We start from the raw sequence: 15,593 nt of genomic DNA, 5'->3' as shown, positions 1-15,593 counted from the left end.
AGTGCGATGAGTAGTATACTCCCTCCCTGAGGTGAGAGATGGGGAGGGAGCCCAGGAGTGGATGAGGTGTGTATGTGGGGATCCTCCCTCCTTGAGTAAGAGTCAGGGAGGAGGAGAAGGGGGTGGGGTGCTCCCTGCCAGCTAGAGAGAGAGGCTGGTGAAGGAGTTGCGGTAGATGGGGTGGTTGGGTTCCCGCAGTGCTGAGAGAGGAAGCTGAAGTGCTGGGGAACTCGCCACCACCCTGTGATTGCTTGGTGTATGCCTGTTGTTGTATGGTTGGAGGGACCCCTAACCAGGGAACTCAGAGGGCCTTCTCTGCCATGGCCTCCGCCCTGTGGAACACACCACTGAGATGAGGCAGGCCCCCACTCTCCCAGCCTTCCAAAAGGGAGTGAAAATCTGGTTTTGCCACCTTGCTTGGGGTGGGAAGGGGGATAGCCAATCATGGGGGTGGTTGGCGCCATGATGTAGCTCTAAGGAATTGATATTTTATATAAATTTTAAATATTTTTCTATATTTTATATTTATATTTTTATGTATTTGTTTTTATGTTTTTAAGCTCTTGTTATTTTAACTAAATTGTAAACTGCCCAGAGTCGGTTGTGAGATGGGCAATGTAGAAATATGAGAAATAAATATTGCCAAGTTATTCTTTGTGTTTCATATACGAGAAAAATTAGAAGTCTTGAAATGTCAGCATTTGCACAAATCGAAACTGTATTATATTATTTACGTTTCTTTTTATAAATAAATGAAATGATTGGTGAAGCTAAGAGTAATCTACAATGTGATGGCAGGTGAGGCTCTGGAGTAGATCAGGGAAGCCAGCTCTCTTACAAGTAGAAATTCCAAAATAAAAAACCCAGAAGAAGGCAAAGGCAAACCTGTACTGCTATAAAGGAAATATATGGGCCAGGCTAAAGAATTTAGTCAACTTTGGGTGGTAGATGCCAAGGCTCTCCAGGATGACGACATTCCTCTAGCTACTGGGAAAGCACTTTCATGAATAAACCTGGAGGTGATGCCATTGCCAGACCAAAGCATTAGGGAGTATTGTCACTGATGCTGCCAGGACTAAAGGAATAATCATTCATTTGCAAAGGTAAATACAATTGGAACCTGAAGAAGTATGAACCAAGGAAAAACTTGAAACTGTCAAGTGGAAATGAAGAACACTAATTAGAAATTTTAGGAGTAAATTGGACAGGAATAGGCCACGAAATCAGATGACTAGATGATACACTATTAAGGGCATGAACCCATACAAAGAAACAAAGAGGCAATGATACTCTAGATGGACATTGCTAAGTATATGCTCAGTTATAGCCTCCAAAATGACAGGACCGTATCTGTTAGAATTAGTTAATATTCAGCAAAAATCTGTATTATGCAAGTTTATACCATTATTAAAGACACAATGGTAGAAGGCACTGAGGAATTCTCTGGCAAATTACAAGATGAGCAACATGTAAGAAACAAAATGGAAATACAGTGACTAACAAGTAATTGGAATGTTAAAACTGAGAGATGGAGGAATCCAGAGTTACAGGAAGAATTAGAAGAACTGTAATAAGCAACTTAAATGCAATCTCCACATCCGGACATCGCTGGGTGATACATGTATCTGAATCAAATAAACTATGGAGAATAGTGATTCAGTTCAACGGGATACTTCCTTTTTTTAAAGTAAGTTTTATTTGAGTGGAGTGGAGTCGACACTCACGAGTTGACCACAATCCCGTGGTCTCCTCGCCAACAGCAACCATCTGGAGCACAAGTGAACAATCTCTTGGCCTCTCCTTGTCCAGAGAGGCTCCACTGGCTTGGATTTATTGCCTGGCCATTGGTCTCTGCAGCAGCATCGCCTCTGCTCCTTCGGAGATGTCTTAGTCCGCCATTATCTCACCTGGAAGTCTCCTCCGTAGGATATTTCCAAGCATAGATTGTAGAACAGAGCAATGATTAGTAGTGTCAAATATATAGGCTACATTTTAAAAATTAAAGACAATAGATGTGTCCTAACAGCCAGGAACCACGCTGAGACAAGGAATAGGTCTCTAGTGTTTATTTACTGCTACATAACAGAGAATCCTAACAAACTGAAGAAGCGTGGGAAAAACCCAGACATATAAACCCCAAAGACTAAGGCGGGCCTGATCTGTGTCTCTTTGAATGGCCACCTAATTCCTCAGGACTACGCATGCGCTTTACAGCCTGGATGGGAGCCCCCTGCTCGCCATCCTCACTCATGACATCACCCTCCCCTCCAGATTCACATTCCATTTCAGCCCCCTCCCTTCCAGAGACTGGATAAGATTCGACATCTCCTTCTAAGGTCCCATGGGAACTGGGCAACGATGGAAAGTCTTCAAAGGAAAACTCCAAGGACGAATCAGTGCTGCTCTCCAGGTCTGATAACTCTTCTGGCCCAGGTGGCTGCTGCTGGAAAATAGCTAGATAATTAGAAGAGTCGTCCCCCCTCCCCCCTGGGAAATGCACGCCTGAGGTGGAGGGCTGCGCCCCCCCCTCTGTAACTGGAGTCAAGGCTTCAGGCGGGGGTGGAAGGTGCAAACTTACGAATTCCTCTGCCTGCTCATCCAAGTGAGGAATCTCTGGTAGAGTGCGAGGCTTGGGTTTGTGAGGGAAAAGCTGATGGAATCGATGAACCAGTGCTGGAGCATGTACATCTCTGGCATTTTCCCACATGCGCTCTTCCTCAGGGTACCCTTTCCAGTGTATGAAATATTGGATGCCCCTTCCCCTCCTCCTAGAGTCCAGAATTTCCTCGACTTCGTATTCCTCCTCCCCCTCCACAATTACTGGAGGTGGGGGGGGGCAGTTGCCATCGTAAGGCACTTGGGGGAGGGTCTTTGGCTAGCAATGATCTGTGAAACACTGGATGGACTTTCATGGATGCTGATAGCTGTAAACGATAAGCCACTGGATTTATCTGCTGTACCACAGTGAAACGGCCCACAAACTTAGAGTCCAACTTCCTGGAGGGCCTGGTAGAGGTCAAAAACTTGGTAGAGAGCCACACTTTGTCTCCTACTGCAATCGCTGGCCCCTCCTGCCTGTGAGCATCTGCGGCTCTCTTATAAGCACTCTTTGCCCTGTTCAGCTGCTCCTTTAACAACTCCTGTGCGGCTTGTTGCTCTTTAAGAAAATCAGTCGCGGCTGGAACAGTTCCCTGCTGGGAGGAGGTGGGCAACACCCAAGGGTTAACCCCGTAGAGTGCCTGGAAAGGGGACATCTTGGTCGAGGATTGCACAGAATTGTTATAAGTAAATTCTGCCATGGGGAGCAGGGCTGGCCAATTGTCTTGCTGATAAGTGGTGTAACACCTGAGATACTGCTGTAACCATTGGTTAATTTTCTCAGCTTGCCCGTTACTAGCTGGATGATGCGCTGATGACAGGTGGATCTGGACCCCTAATGACTGGAAAAGGGCCCTCCAGAACCTGGAAGTGAACTGTGGGCCTCTGTCACTCACCAAGTGATTCACCATGCCTCTATACCTAAAAACATGGTCCATGGACAACTGCACTGTGGCTGGTGCAGATGGGAGGCCCTTGCAAGGAATAAAATGCGCCATTTTTGTGAAAAGGTCCACCACCACTAGTATGGAAGTCAGCCCCTGGACCGGGGGTAAATCAGTGATGAAATCCATGGAGATAGTATCCCAAGGCCTACTGGGGGTGGGTAGGGGTTGCAAGAGTCCCGTGGGCTTCCCTGGGAGAGGCTTGGCTCATCTGCAGGTATGACAAGAAGCAACGTAACCCTTTATGTCTGCAGTCATCTTAGGTCACCAGTAGTCTCTCAGAGCTCTATGGAGAGTTTTGAAAACACCTCCGTGGCCTGCCGTTTGGTGGTCATGGCAAAGTCTCAGTACTTCTTCCCTCAATGAAGGGGGAATATATAATCACCCACTATGCCAGAGGATTCCTGCCTCCACATTGAATGGGGGGGCAGTGTCTTGCGGGCCCCTCTGGAGGTCATCCATCCTGGCCCTGGCATATGGGTCCTGTTGCTGCTGAGCTCTGACTCTTGTAAATAGGTCCTCTGCTTGTCTGCCTGCTGCTAAAATCTGTTTGGTTCCCCCTCATAGGCTGATCAAAGTTGTGAGGTTGTAATATAGTAGCCTGTACCTCCTGGTGAGTGGCGGGGGTTGCCTGAAAGGATCGAGACAGGGTGTCTGCCAAGCAGTTTTGCGCCCCGGGCACATAAGAAATAACAAAATTGAAACGGGAGAAAAACTGGCTCCATCTGATTTGGCGTGGGGTGAGGGATCTGGTGTTTTGTAGAAGCTGTAAATTCTTGTGATCGGTGCAAACTTTCACAGGAAAGGCTGCACCTTCTAGCCAGTGCTTCCACTCTTGGAATGCTGCTTTAATTGCTAGCAACTCCTTGTTAAAAACATCATAGTTTCTCTCTGCTGGTGAGAGCATGCGTGAAAAAAAGGCACACGGAAGCAATGTATTCTCGGTTTTGTTTGTATATTGCAATAACAGTGCCCCAATGGCAATATCGGAAGCACCTGAATGCATTATGAATTGCTTCGTGGGATCAGGGTGTCTTAACAGCGGCTGGGATGCAAAGCGTTGCTTAAATTCTTGGAAGGCTGCTTGCTCTCTCTCCCCCCAAATGAATTTTGATCCTTTCTTCAAAAGCTGTGTGAGGGGTCTAGCCTTGTCACTAAAGTTTTTTATGAACCGCCTGTAGAAATTGCAAAATCCTAGATATCTTTGTACTTCTTTAACATTTCGGGGAGGTGGCCAAGAGAGAATTGCCTGGACCTTAGAAGGATCCATGGATATGCCTTCTGTTGATACTTTATAGCCCAGGAAATGTAATTCAGTTAAATCAAAGGGACACTTCTCTAGCTTGGCAAATAGCTTGTTCTCTCTCAGTCTTTGTAAGACATTACGTACATGGGTTACATGAGTTGTAGCATCCTCAGAGAAAATTAATATGTCATCTAGATAAATGACCAGATACTTATCTAGTAAATCAGAGAAAATTTGATTCATAAATCTGGAAAATATGGCTCCTGCATTAGACAAGCCAAAGGGCAAAACAAGGTACTCAAATTTACCAAACCTGGTGTCGAAGGCAGTTAGATATTAGTGCCCCTCTTTCATCCGGATCAGATTGTACGCATTCCTGAGATCCAACCTGGTAAAAATGCGTGCTTTCTGTAAGCAATCCAGCAGATCAGAGATTAAAGGCAATGGATAAGTTTCTTTTTTTATTTAAAAAACTGAAATCGTGGACCACTCTCATGGGTGTCTCCTGGGTTGCAGGTGCCAACGGGTCAGGCTTCTTTGGTACGAAGAAGGTAGGAGCAGATGCTGGGGAAGTAGATGGTCAGATGAACCCCTTTGGGAGATTAGAATCCAAGTAATCCTTTAAGGTGGCTAGTTCCTTGGGAGACATGGGATATTGTTTCCTTGCTGGAATCCTGGCTCCTGGTATCAACTCAATGGTGCAGTCACAGTCCCTATGGGGGGGTAGTGCTGTGGCCTCTTGTTCGCTGAAAACGTCTGCAAAATCTGCATACTTGGCTGGCAACTGGATCCCCCGCTTCCGTGAATGCGTTGGTTGCTGGAGAGCGGAGAGCGGCTTGAATCTTGTGGTGCTGGCATTCCTTAGCTGGGAAGGAGATTGCTCCCATAGTCCAGTTCAACAATGGGTTGTGGATCTTCAGCCAAGATGTGCCCAGGACTATAGGTACATTAAGTGATGCTGTAACATAAAGTTGGATCCACTCAGTGTGGTCTCCCATTGTTAGTTGCAAGGGTTCTGTGAACCTTCTAATCGGCCCTGCCTTGAGGGGCTGGCCATCAATAGTCTCCACTTCTATGGGACGTGGCAATTCTATGGTCGGGATGTTGAAGTCTTGTACAGTCTGTACATCAATAAAATTGATGGAAGCTCCAGAATCCACGAGGGCCTCTAGCTTGACCTGGTGATCTGGGTGCATTTATTACTGGTAAGTAGTAAAAGGATTGCCTGGAATCCTCAGAATGAGCCCTTAATTGATTGATGGTCTCCCTGCTGAGCTCTGTGGAGGGAGACCGACGGAGTTTCCCTGGTTGGAAGTAGAGGCGGAGGTGGCTCTTGGTTCAGCTGCTTGCCCTGGGGGTCTTACTGAAGTTGCTTGGCTTCTCGCTGGGCAAGCTCTCACAACGTGCCCCTGGGCTCCGCAGTAAAAACAGAGGGCTCTCTCTCTCATTCTCTGCCTCTCAGCCTCAGAAATAAGCCTCCTGCTCGCCCCGATCTGCATCGGCTCCTCTGGTCCTGAGTGAGTGGATGCCACGGAGAGAGCTGGAAATCCTCAGAACAGCTGAAGCGTTCTGAGGGCCCTGTTACTCCCCGGCTGCATCTGTCTGAGCTCTTCTAGCCTGGCATCTATGACCATAGACAACTGATATAAGGCTTCTAGGGTAGCTGGTGTTCCCTGGCGCACTAATTCATTCTTAATTTCTTCATCCAGCCCCTGTTTGAATTGGTCTTTTAATGCACTCTCATTCCAGTCCAGATCTCCTGCTAACAACTTGAAATCAGCAATGTAGATTCCCACCCTCTTGTTACCTTGCTTGAGCTTCCGAATTTCCCGGCTGGCAGTGACCTCTCTGATCGGGTCGTCAAAGTGTGCTCGGAAACTTGCCAAAAAGTTCTGGTAGTCGTTCAGAATCGGGTCGTTGTTCTCCACCATGGGAATAGCCCATTTGGCTGCTGGTCCCTTTAGCAGACTTAGGATGAAGGTGACTCTGGTTCTGTCTGTGGGAAACTCTGCTGGTCTGCTGTCGAAAAACATAGTGCACTGTGTGAGAAAGGTTCTCAACTGTCCTGCTTCTCCTCCAAACTTCTCTGGTAGACTGCCCTGGGATCTCAAGACTACTGGCAGAGCTGCTGCTGCTGCTGGCACCGGTTGTGGGTTAATCGGAGCTGGTTGTTGTAACTGCTGTAGCATGGCAGCTTGTAATGTGTTGACCTGTAGATCTACCTGTTGTTGGTGTTGTTGCAGGGCTGCTGCCAATTGTTGGATGGCAAGCCGAATTTCTTGGTTTTCTGAAGACATTTCCAAATGTCTCCCCTTTAAATTCTTTGTTCCTCCCTCTTTCGATGGGAGTAGGAGTTTGTTAGGATTGAAGTCCTAACAGCCAGAGACAAGCTGTTCCACGCTGAGACAAGGAATAGGTCTCTAGTGTTTATTTACTGCTACATAACAGAGAATCCTAACAAACTGAATAAGCATGGGAAAAATCCAGACATATAAACCCCAAAGACTAAGGCGGGCCCGATCTGTGTCTCTTTGAATGGCCACCTAATTCCTCAGTACTAAGCATGCGCTTTACAGCCTGGATGGGAGCCCCCTGCTCGCCATCCTCACTCATGACAAGATGTATCAGCAAAATTTGACCTAAGACATAAAGGCAGATCAATGCAACTAATAGATTCTGTATGCTTAACTTATGGTAAAGAAAATCTGAAGAGTATGGAAAGAGATAGGAGACATTGTAAAACTGAGCAGCAAAAATATTTCCAACATTAGAAAGAAAAGAATGATTCAAGTGGTCTCTAGAAACTGGAAAAGATCAAGGCATATATTTATAGTGAAGAATGGAGATACAAGATAATGTCTATTACTGAATTTTTGCATTAAACAAGCAAATTTTGTTCAAGTTGTTACAAAGCCATACTGGAGAAATGCCAAATGGACAAGAAGTTATAATATTCTGATAGCATCCAACTATTATTTACATCCACACCTATGATATAAAGCGAATGTTATAAGATTGATTCATATGTATCAAATAATGTAAATACTGTTAGATAGCCAGTCTTATAGAATTTATCAAGTACATTTGCTGTTTGCAAATTAATTATTTAAATTTACTAAGCAGAAAATGGAATTATGAATTGGCTATTAAGAATATTATTTCTAAGGGCCTTTATTTTTGTACTCTATAAGTTAGACTGCAACCTATTTCAAATACACAATATCTTTCCTTAAAAGCTCCTAATTTTTAAAGAAAAAGACCTACACAGAATAACATGACTGAAAAATTTAAGATAGCAAGATGATACAAAATCACAAATGAACTAGATTTTATTGATAGCAATCCCTTAAATAAATCTGTTCAGGGGTTAAAGCTTATGCTTATAGTTGTATAAGAAAGCTATGTATGCTGGCACATTTTCTGAAAGTTGATAAATAAGATTAACAACTGCTGTTTCCTGGATATTCTATATGTACTTATGGAAAGCATGTATTTGTCACATTAGGCTTTATAGTTGTTGTAGTTGTTATTATTATATCCTGCCCTTTGTACAACTCAATGCAGCATGCATAGCGTTCCAGTCTCCTATTTATGTATTTTATTCCTTCGGTTTCTGAATTTATTAAATGCTCGGAATTTGCTAATAATATGGAATGAAGAAATGGCCTTATGAAAATACAGCTCTTTGGATGTTGCTGCAGAAACTATTTACTTACTTGAAGTTCCCTGCCATTCTTTGATCTCACCATGATGCTGGAGGTACAGTGCAATTGAGTACGGAGAACAGCAGAAAAAAGCATCCAGGCCAAAAAGAAAAAAAGAGGAGGAGGAGGAACACAGGAGGTAAAACAAAAAAGAAAGAAGAACAAGGAAAACAGCAGGTTAGTTTGAAACTAAAAATACAACATGCATATGAAATCTGACAGATTTTTTAAATTTAATTTCTTAATAGAGGAATTTTTTTAAAAAGGCATAGGCAAGTATGTTTAGCAAAAGTAATTCTTAGCTTGTTATTGTAATAAGGCTAGTTCTGTCTGGAAATACAAATATTTTTCCCAAAGTTCTTTTAATTTATTCATCATATAATATTCCAGCTCCAAGTGTTACCTGACATAGGAAATTAGGAATGAAGCATGGCTTTATTTCTTTTTAGAAATTTGAAAGAAAATACTGTAAACAAGAGACGAAGATAAGATATATCCAGTATATATTAAAAGTCCATTAACATTACTGAAACAAAACTAGAAATCAAGCACTCAGTCTAACAGCAGCCAACTCATTGTTGCTACATGTATATATTTTTCTGTTGCACCAAGTTCAGTAAGTGAAGATGGAAATATTATAGATTGAATAATGAAATTGGAAGCAAGACATAGGCTACTAAACAGATATCTCCCAAATATGCAAACACCACAATCTTATGTATGGAGAAATAGAGATATTTTTCAGTTAAAACCAACTACAAGACTTAAACCCCAAAACATCCTGAAAAGGAATTTCCCTGTGAATTTCCAAATGTTGAGAGGGTAGCCAATAGATAAAGAAACTGAGGGAGTAAGGGGAAAAAATTACCAACCGTGTCAAATTTCAAGCAACTTATTTTAAGTACTCCATAGGGAAGGGAATAGGATTTGGCAACAAGTTCCATAAATCAAAAGAAAATCATCCTCCTTGCAAGGAGGACTAGCTATAGATTGGATAAACAGAGGCAGCTACCTTAGGCAGTTGATGTTGAGAAGTATGGAATGAACACGTATGCACCACATGGCTCATTCTGCACTCCAAGCTATCCTATCCTTAGGTGCCTTGGAGAATATTGTCAGCACTGAAATAAAATTCAATTGCTAATATATTCAACTTTAAACATAAAATTAGGACGCTGAGGTAGAGCAAGAAGGACATGGAATTTAAAATAGAGATGGATGGTTGGATAGATGGACAGATGAAGTAAAGTTATGATAGAAAATAGACAGGTAAGGAATACAGTGAACTGGTAAGCTAAGGTAGTGAACTAAAGTTAGACTACAGCAAAGCTGTTAATAGAGCTGAATAAACTTGCTGCCAGATAAAGAGGAAAGAATAACACTGAAGTGATTAAGATCAGCTGGGAGTTGATTAGAGCAAAGTGGAGGTGCAAAGAACATAAGACAAGGACTCAGCATGACAGAAGTGGAGTAGAAGGAAGATCCAGTAGACAGTACACTTTAGATATACGATTATGCTCTACGACAGATGCTGAGCAAGTTAAAATAAATTAGAGTAACTACAAAGGAAACAGGAAATGCAGACTAACTAAGCACTTCATTGTTCACTTAATAAAGTTTATTTTTTGTAGTGCACATAGTTAATGAGAATGATTGATCACAGTAAGAATTATCTGTGTTCTGCCTGGAGCTCTTTTTATCTCAGAATTCTGTGACAAATGGAAAGAAAAAAAGTGTCCTTTGTGCCTATTGGTTCCTTAGCTTGGCCTCATCCTAAAGTTTAAGAATCACTGCAAAGATGCTGTTTCAATCTAGATGGTGCCCTAACCAGGAGCATTAATTTAATGTGAAGGGGAACAGGGAGAAACTTTTTGTTGAAAGTTCCATTTTAACTGTATAATGTGATTCTGTACAATTTGTTCAGTCAATATTTTCTTTCATACAATCATTTTGATTATTGTAATCATGCTTTAAGCTTCATTATACTTTTTTGTATCCCCTATAGCTGAATAAATATATAATTATTAACTGTACTCTCAAAAGGGTAAAATATACCACAATGGATCTAAAATAAATATCATCTGACAGGCACAAACCACAAACAATACTATAGGTTTATTAACAGTTGCTTTCAGAAGCTGCAAGTCTAAGCGCAGAAAGAGTTATTTAGACCTATTTCTGACTCAAAACTACCTTCATCAGAACTGCTCTTCTTCTCATGGGAAAAACAATTGTTTTGGGTTTTCCTCATATGGGAAGAAAGTCAGCTGGAAAGGAGGCTATATTGTAAATGCAAATGGCTGCAGGAAAAAGTTGAGTAGTCCTTCCTCCCTGACATTCCTCTGTTGAAACTGACAACTTCCACTGACTTTTTTTGGGGGGGGGAGTGGTGGGGGGCGGCAGGGAAGAGAAACAGGCAACACAGCTAATTACACTGAACTAATTTTTAACAGCTTGTGTTTCAGTGATGTTAAAAAACATGAACATAGAACTGCTAAATAATCTGAATTTTCTATATTTATTTTGCTATATAACCTTTTCTATATTGTCATGTTTTGAACATGTTAGCCCTGTGTTTTTTACTCTGTTCTGTGACTTTCATTACTTGCAGATCCTTTGTATTTTCAGCTATCAGAATGGTGTAATCACCACAGCACACATTCATGAAGTTCCTTCCTCCAATTTTAAAGGAATGCTCATCTTCTTCCAGCTTCTCTCAATATAATTTCAGAATAAATAAATAATAAATAAATAATCTACAAAACTGCCTTTAAATATTTATTTTAGCCTAACAGTTCTCTTAGCTACGGCATTACAGTGCTGGTATTGCTGAAGATCAACTGCCAAAATTCATTTAAATCTTCTCAATACAGCATTGCATTCACAAATCAATTTGGTATATTCAGCAATGTTATAGAACCAAAGTTTTAATTTCTCTTTATAAGCTAAAAAAGTTAATCAGCTTTAAGTTTATCAAGTCTATAGCCTGATTAATTGCAGTATTAATTATATCATGAATCAAAGGTTTCAAAAATTCATCTGGATTGGCTGTTTACCATAAAGGCTATTTTTTTTTAATTAATCCCACTTATATTTTGAAGTTCCATATAAGAACCTGCTCTATTTCATCAGTAAAAGCTTAATCTCCATAAGAAAATCTTTACTTCTCATGTTGATGTCTTGGAGAAATTTCCAGCCACAATAAGACATGATACATCCGTAAAAATGTTCTACATCTGAGTATGACTGCCATTATTATGGAAAACTAAATCAAAATCTTCACTAAGCTTTTTCCAACAATTCTTATCCATCCTATAAATCTCCCATTAAAATTTATGACTACTGAAATCCCCATAGAGGATTCCTTTCATATTTAGTAGTAGATGATATCAAGAAAGAAACTTGACTTACAAATAGTGACGCTCTTAGAAAGGTCACTTGATTTATTTAAAGGAATTCCAAATAAAGTATACTGAAATTCTAAAAAAAGTAAGTTTTCCTTAAAAGAAACTGTGCAAACCTGCATTCCAAGTACATAGTTTGAGACTTCTCTTTGCACTTTCTATCGAAACTCAAGTGACATCAAGTGTCTCTAACCATAAGGCAGCATTCTTGATGCATCTTGGAACTGCAAGTATAGCTCTTACAAATTTGGACTGGGCAGCTTCCAAGTTATTAAACTTTGTAAAAATGCAAATCTGAATACCATGAAGAAGCTGAGAAAGTGTCAGCAAGAAAAACCTTGCAAGCTGCAGGAATAAAATGTTCCCCCTTTGAATGGAATAATCTTAAAACAGCTATGGAGCTATGTTGAGCAACACTTACCCTATAAGAGAAATGTGTGTCCCAAGATAAGGAAGCTTAGAACTGCATCCCAAGTTATTTATAAGTATATATCCATTGTATTGGGGTCCCATTACTTTGCCATTTATGCATTGTACGGTTATGTTGCGCAAGGCCTAACAGTTTAGTTTTTAAAAAAATTACTACAAGTTGTTATTTTACGCAATAGGAAGCCAATGCCCTCAATGCCTTCTCATTCCCACCTGAGAAACTGACAAAATTACTACATCATCTGCATATAGCAAGGCTAGAATCGCACACTCTGCTAACATTGGAGAATGATGATTAGAAGATGGGAGAGCCTGAATTATTGAATTAATGTACAGATTGAAAAATAAGGGGGCTAGAATGCACCTTTGCTGTAGCCCTCTTTTGGTGGAAATGACTCCAAAAAATTGCCCCCAGCAGGAGTATCTGACTCTCAATGAGTTGTTAGAATAAAGAATCTGAAGATCCACAAATACCCACTGTTGAAGATTGGATTGTTAAATTAATGGACTTGGCTCAAATGGCTAAATTAATAGTATTAATAAGAGAACATTCTGTTTCTGGATTTATATCTACTTGGCAACCACTTTTATACTATTTGCTTGTAATAGAAAAAAATGTTTTGACTTTTGGTTTTAGTGATTAAATGGTTTGTTTTAATAGAAATAAAGTTGTTATAGTTTAACTAATCATAAGAGCCTAGATTTGTAAATTTATATCTGTATTGGAGAAAGTCGGAAGTCACTTTCCGTTTGTTTTTTCTCTATTGACACTTCTATAGTTTTTTCTTTTTTCCTTTAGTTCTGTTTTCTATCTATTCGTGATCAAGGTTTCTCCCCTGCCAGGTAAGTTCCTCAACAAGAATATTTTCACTTCGAACCCAATCCGATAGTTTAAGTAAAGATATTTTGCATATTGTGTAGCTTACTTATTGTATTAAGTAAGTTAATAGGTCTGTAATTAACAGGGTTAAGTCTAATCTGGTTTTTCTTCATATCATTCTCTTTTATGTAGCTATTTTTTCTGCTCTTATGGGTATAAAAATAAAGCACAATGCATGCAAGACACTGAAAGTAACCTATGTTTTGCTGTATCTTCAACACTGTTTAGAATTCAAGCATTTGTGTTAAGTAAGGAGTTCCTGCTAATAACTGAAACATATTTTGACCTTAAAAATAACATTTTTTTTTCTAAACCCAGAAATGCTTTGATTTGTTTTAGTCTGGGGGAGTTGCTTGAGGGGTGGGGGTTGGTGCCTTCGTCAGTCTTGACTCTTGGAGATCACATGAACAAATCCCTGCAATTTTCTTGGCAACATTATTTGAAGAGGTTTGCTACTGCTTTCTTCCTAGACCTGAAAGAGAGGGATTGGCCCAAAGTTTCTAATGACTAGAACTGAAGTCTCCTCGTTTCCAGATCAGTACCTTTAAACACCACACCAAACTAGTCCCTTAATCATGTATTTTTATTCATCTTAAAATTTTAAATAAAATTACTGAAGGACATAGCTTTAAAGCAGGGCATGAGATTATTTATCTAAAAAAGACCTTGGTTAAAATTAGTCGTAGAAAGGAATGTATTTTTGTACAAATGCATATATTTTAGGAAAGTCCTTCTCTATAGATTATCTGCCCACTACTTTGTACAAAATTACTCACCGAAGCTCTATCAGAATCCCCTTCAAATGAAGCAATTTCCATGCTGAGGGCACAGCTTTTCTTTCCCTTAAAGTCCTTCCATTCTTCAGTCTACCAAAAAAAGGGAAAATAACTATGAAATATTTGATATGGAAAACTGAGCTTCTTTGAAGGATGTTATCAGAAATCCCATCCCAAAAGAATAAAAAAGTAGAAAGAACATACAGGAATAGAAAGATTTCCTAAAATAAATAAATAAAAAGGCAATGAATGATCTGTTTGACAGAAATGATGATACAGCAACTTTTCCACATACTATATGCCAGATCTGAATGCAATTATCCTAAAATATTCTGTTGAATTACTGAAAGAGACCGAATCCAAGAAGCAAGATTATATTTTCTCAAGGTATGACTAACACTGTGTTTTTTTATTAATGAACACTAAAATATCAAATACAATACAGTCAAATAAAAACAAAATGGGAAATTAACACAATAAGAAAAAGAAAAGCAATGGAATGAACTGAAACCAATTGGACAGGAGTAAATCTTTCAACAAATTTACATAATTAAATGCAGACCCTTATCATAATCAGATGCAATACAATGCTTTTCCTATGGCAATTATAATTAAACAACATTTAGCCATCTTCCTAAGTATTCCTATACGATATATTTAAAAAGCTGTTTTGCTCATTAGGCTGACCCAAACAGTTTATTAATAAGGGTATTATTATTTAAAATATAAGAGCTGATATAAAGGGCAATATTATTTAAATTGTCCTGAGAGATAATGAAAGAGGTGATCTGGTATCACTGTACTGTATTATTAAATCCCTTTAAAACCATAGTTCACAAAACCCTGCATACAGCCAGTGAAAATTATCCTTTAAAAGATGATGTAAAGTAACAGATCTGCCACAGAGGCTCCATCGCAGTAATAAGGATCTTTGCTCCTATCTTTTGCTAGTCTAGGTTGCAGAAAGCCCACAAAGAAGAGATTCAAAACTTCCAAAAGAGACTCTGCTTTAATAAACTGACTAATAAATGAAGGCTAGAGGTTCCTGTTGGAGTTTCCAAGCATCAGTATTTACCTCTAATTCTTGCATTAAAATTCCTTATTAAAATCTTTGCAATTCCTGCTTTGTTAATCATGCAAATGGGTGTAAGGGACTCAACACTGTCTTCTTACAGGAAGGAACAAACTTATCAGAGAAGATTAACTGGACGTTCTTCCAAAAAGTCTAGATTTAATCAAAGTTGTGCAGTATTTGTGTCTGAAGCAAGCACAGACACTTCATATCCAGGATGGTTGTACTTTTTCCTGGCCTCACGTGGAAGCGGCATGGCTTAGGAAAATACCTGAGTTCAGGAGGCATTAGTATTAGAGACAGTGTACAATATTTCACTGTTGACATCTTCTGAAGTCAAATGCATAATTTCCTGAGTCCACACAGCTACTGTGTGAATCCAGGGAAAAAACATGCTCCTTTAAAGAGCTGCTGAGAGGAACAGAGGTGGTGAAACAAAGCACCTTTGCCTGCTTTGGTTCTGAATATTGCACACCTCTACTGTTAGCAATTACTTAATTGGCAGATCTTATGGAGGTAACGTCAAATTCCAGCCAGAGA

At 40.0% G+C, this 15,593-nt stretch overlaps 1 protein-coding gene across 3 annotated transcripts in view; it reads right to left on the bottom strand.

The window, feature by feature from the left end:
• Positions 1-15,593, bottom strand: part of OSBPL8 (oxysterol binding protein like 8) — a 101,185-nt gene that overhangs the window by 58,641 nt on the left and 26,951 nt on the right. For 2 of the 3 annotated variants that reach the window (XM_063309040.1, XM_063309036.1), the window contains exons 2-3: positions 13,982-14,071; positions 8,505-8,541 (exon numbers count right to left, since the gene is read on the bottom strand). In XM_063309040.1, the coding sequence (XP_063165110.1) occupies positions 8,505-8,541; positions 13,982-14,023 (79 nt within the window). In that variant the 5' untranslated portion in view covers positions 14,024-14,071. Of the gene's footprint in view, positions 1-8,504; positions 8,542-13,981; positions 14,073-15,593 lie in introns of those variants that run through there. The other variant, XM_063309038.1, reaches the window with a different exon arrangement.

This window comes from Candoia aspera, chromosome 7, assembly GCF_035149785.1.
Source record: "Candoia aspera isolate rCanAsp1 chromosome 7, rCanAsp1.hap2, whole genome shotgun sequence".
NCBI lineage: Eukaryota > Metazoa > Chordata > Lepidosauria > Squamata > Boidae > Candoia > Candoia aspera.
The sequence above is the reverse complement of the archived record's forward strand: the minus strand, read 5'-3'. Positions and strand labels throughout refer to the sequence as shown.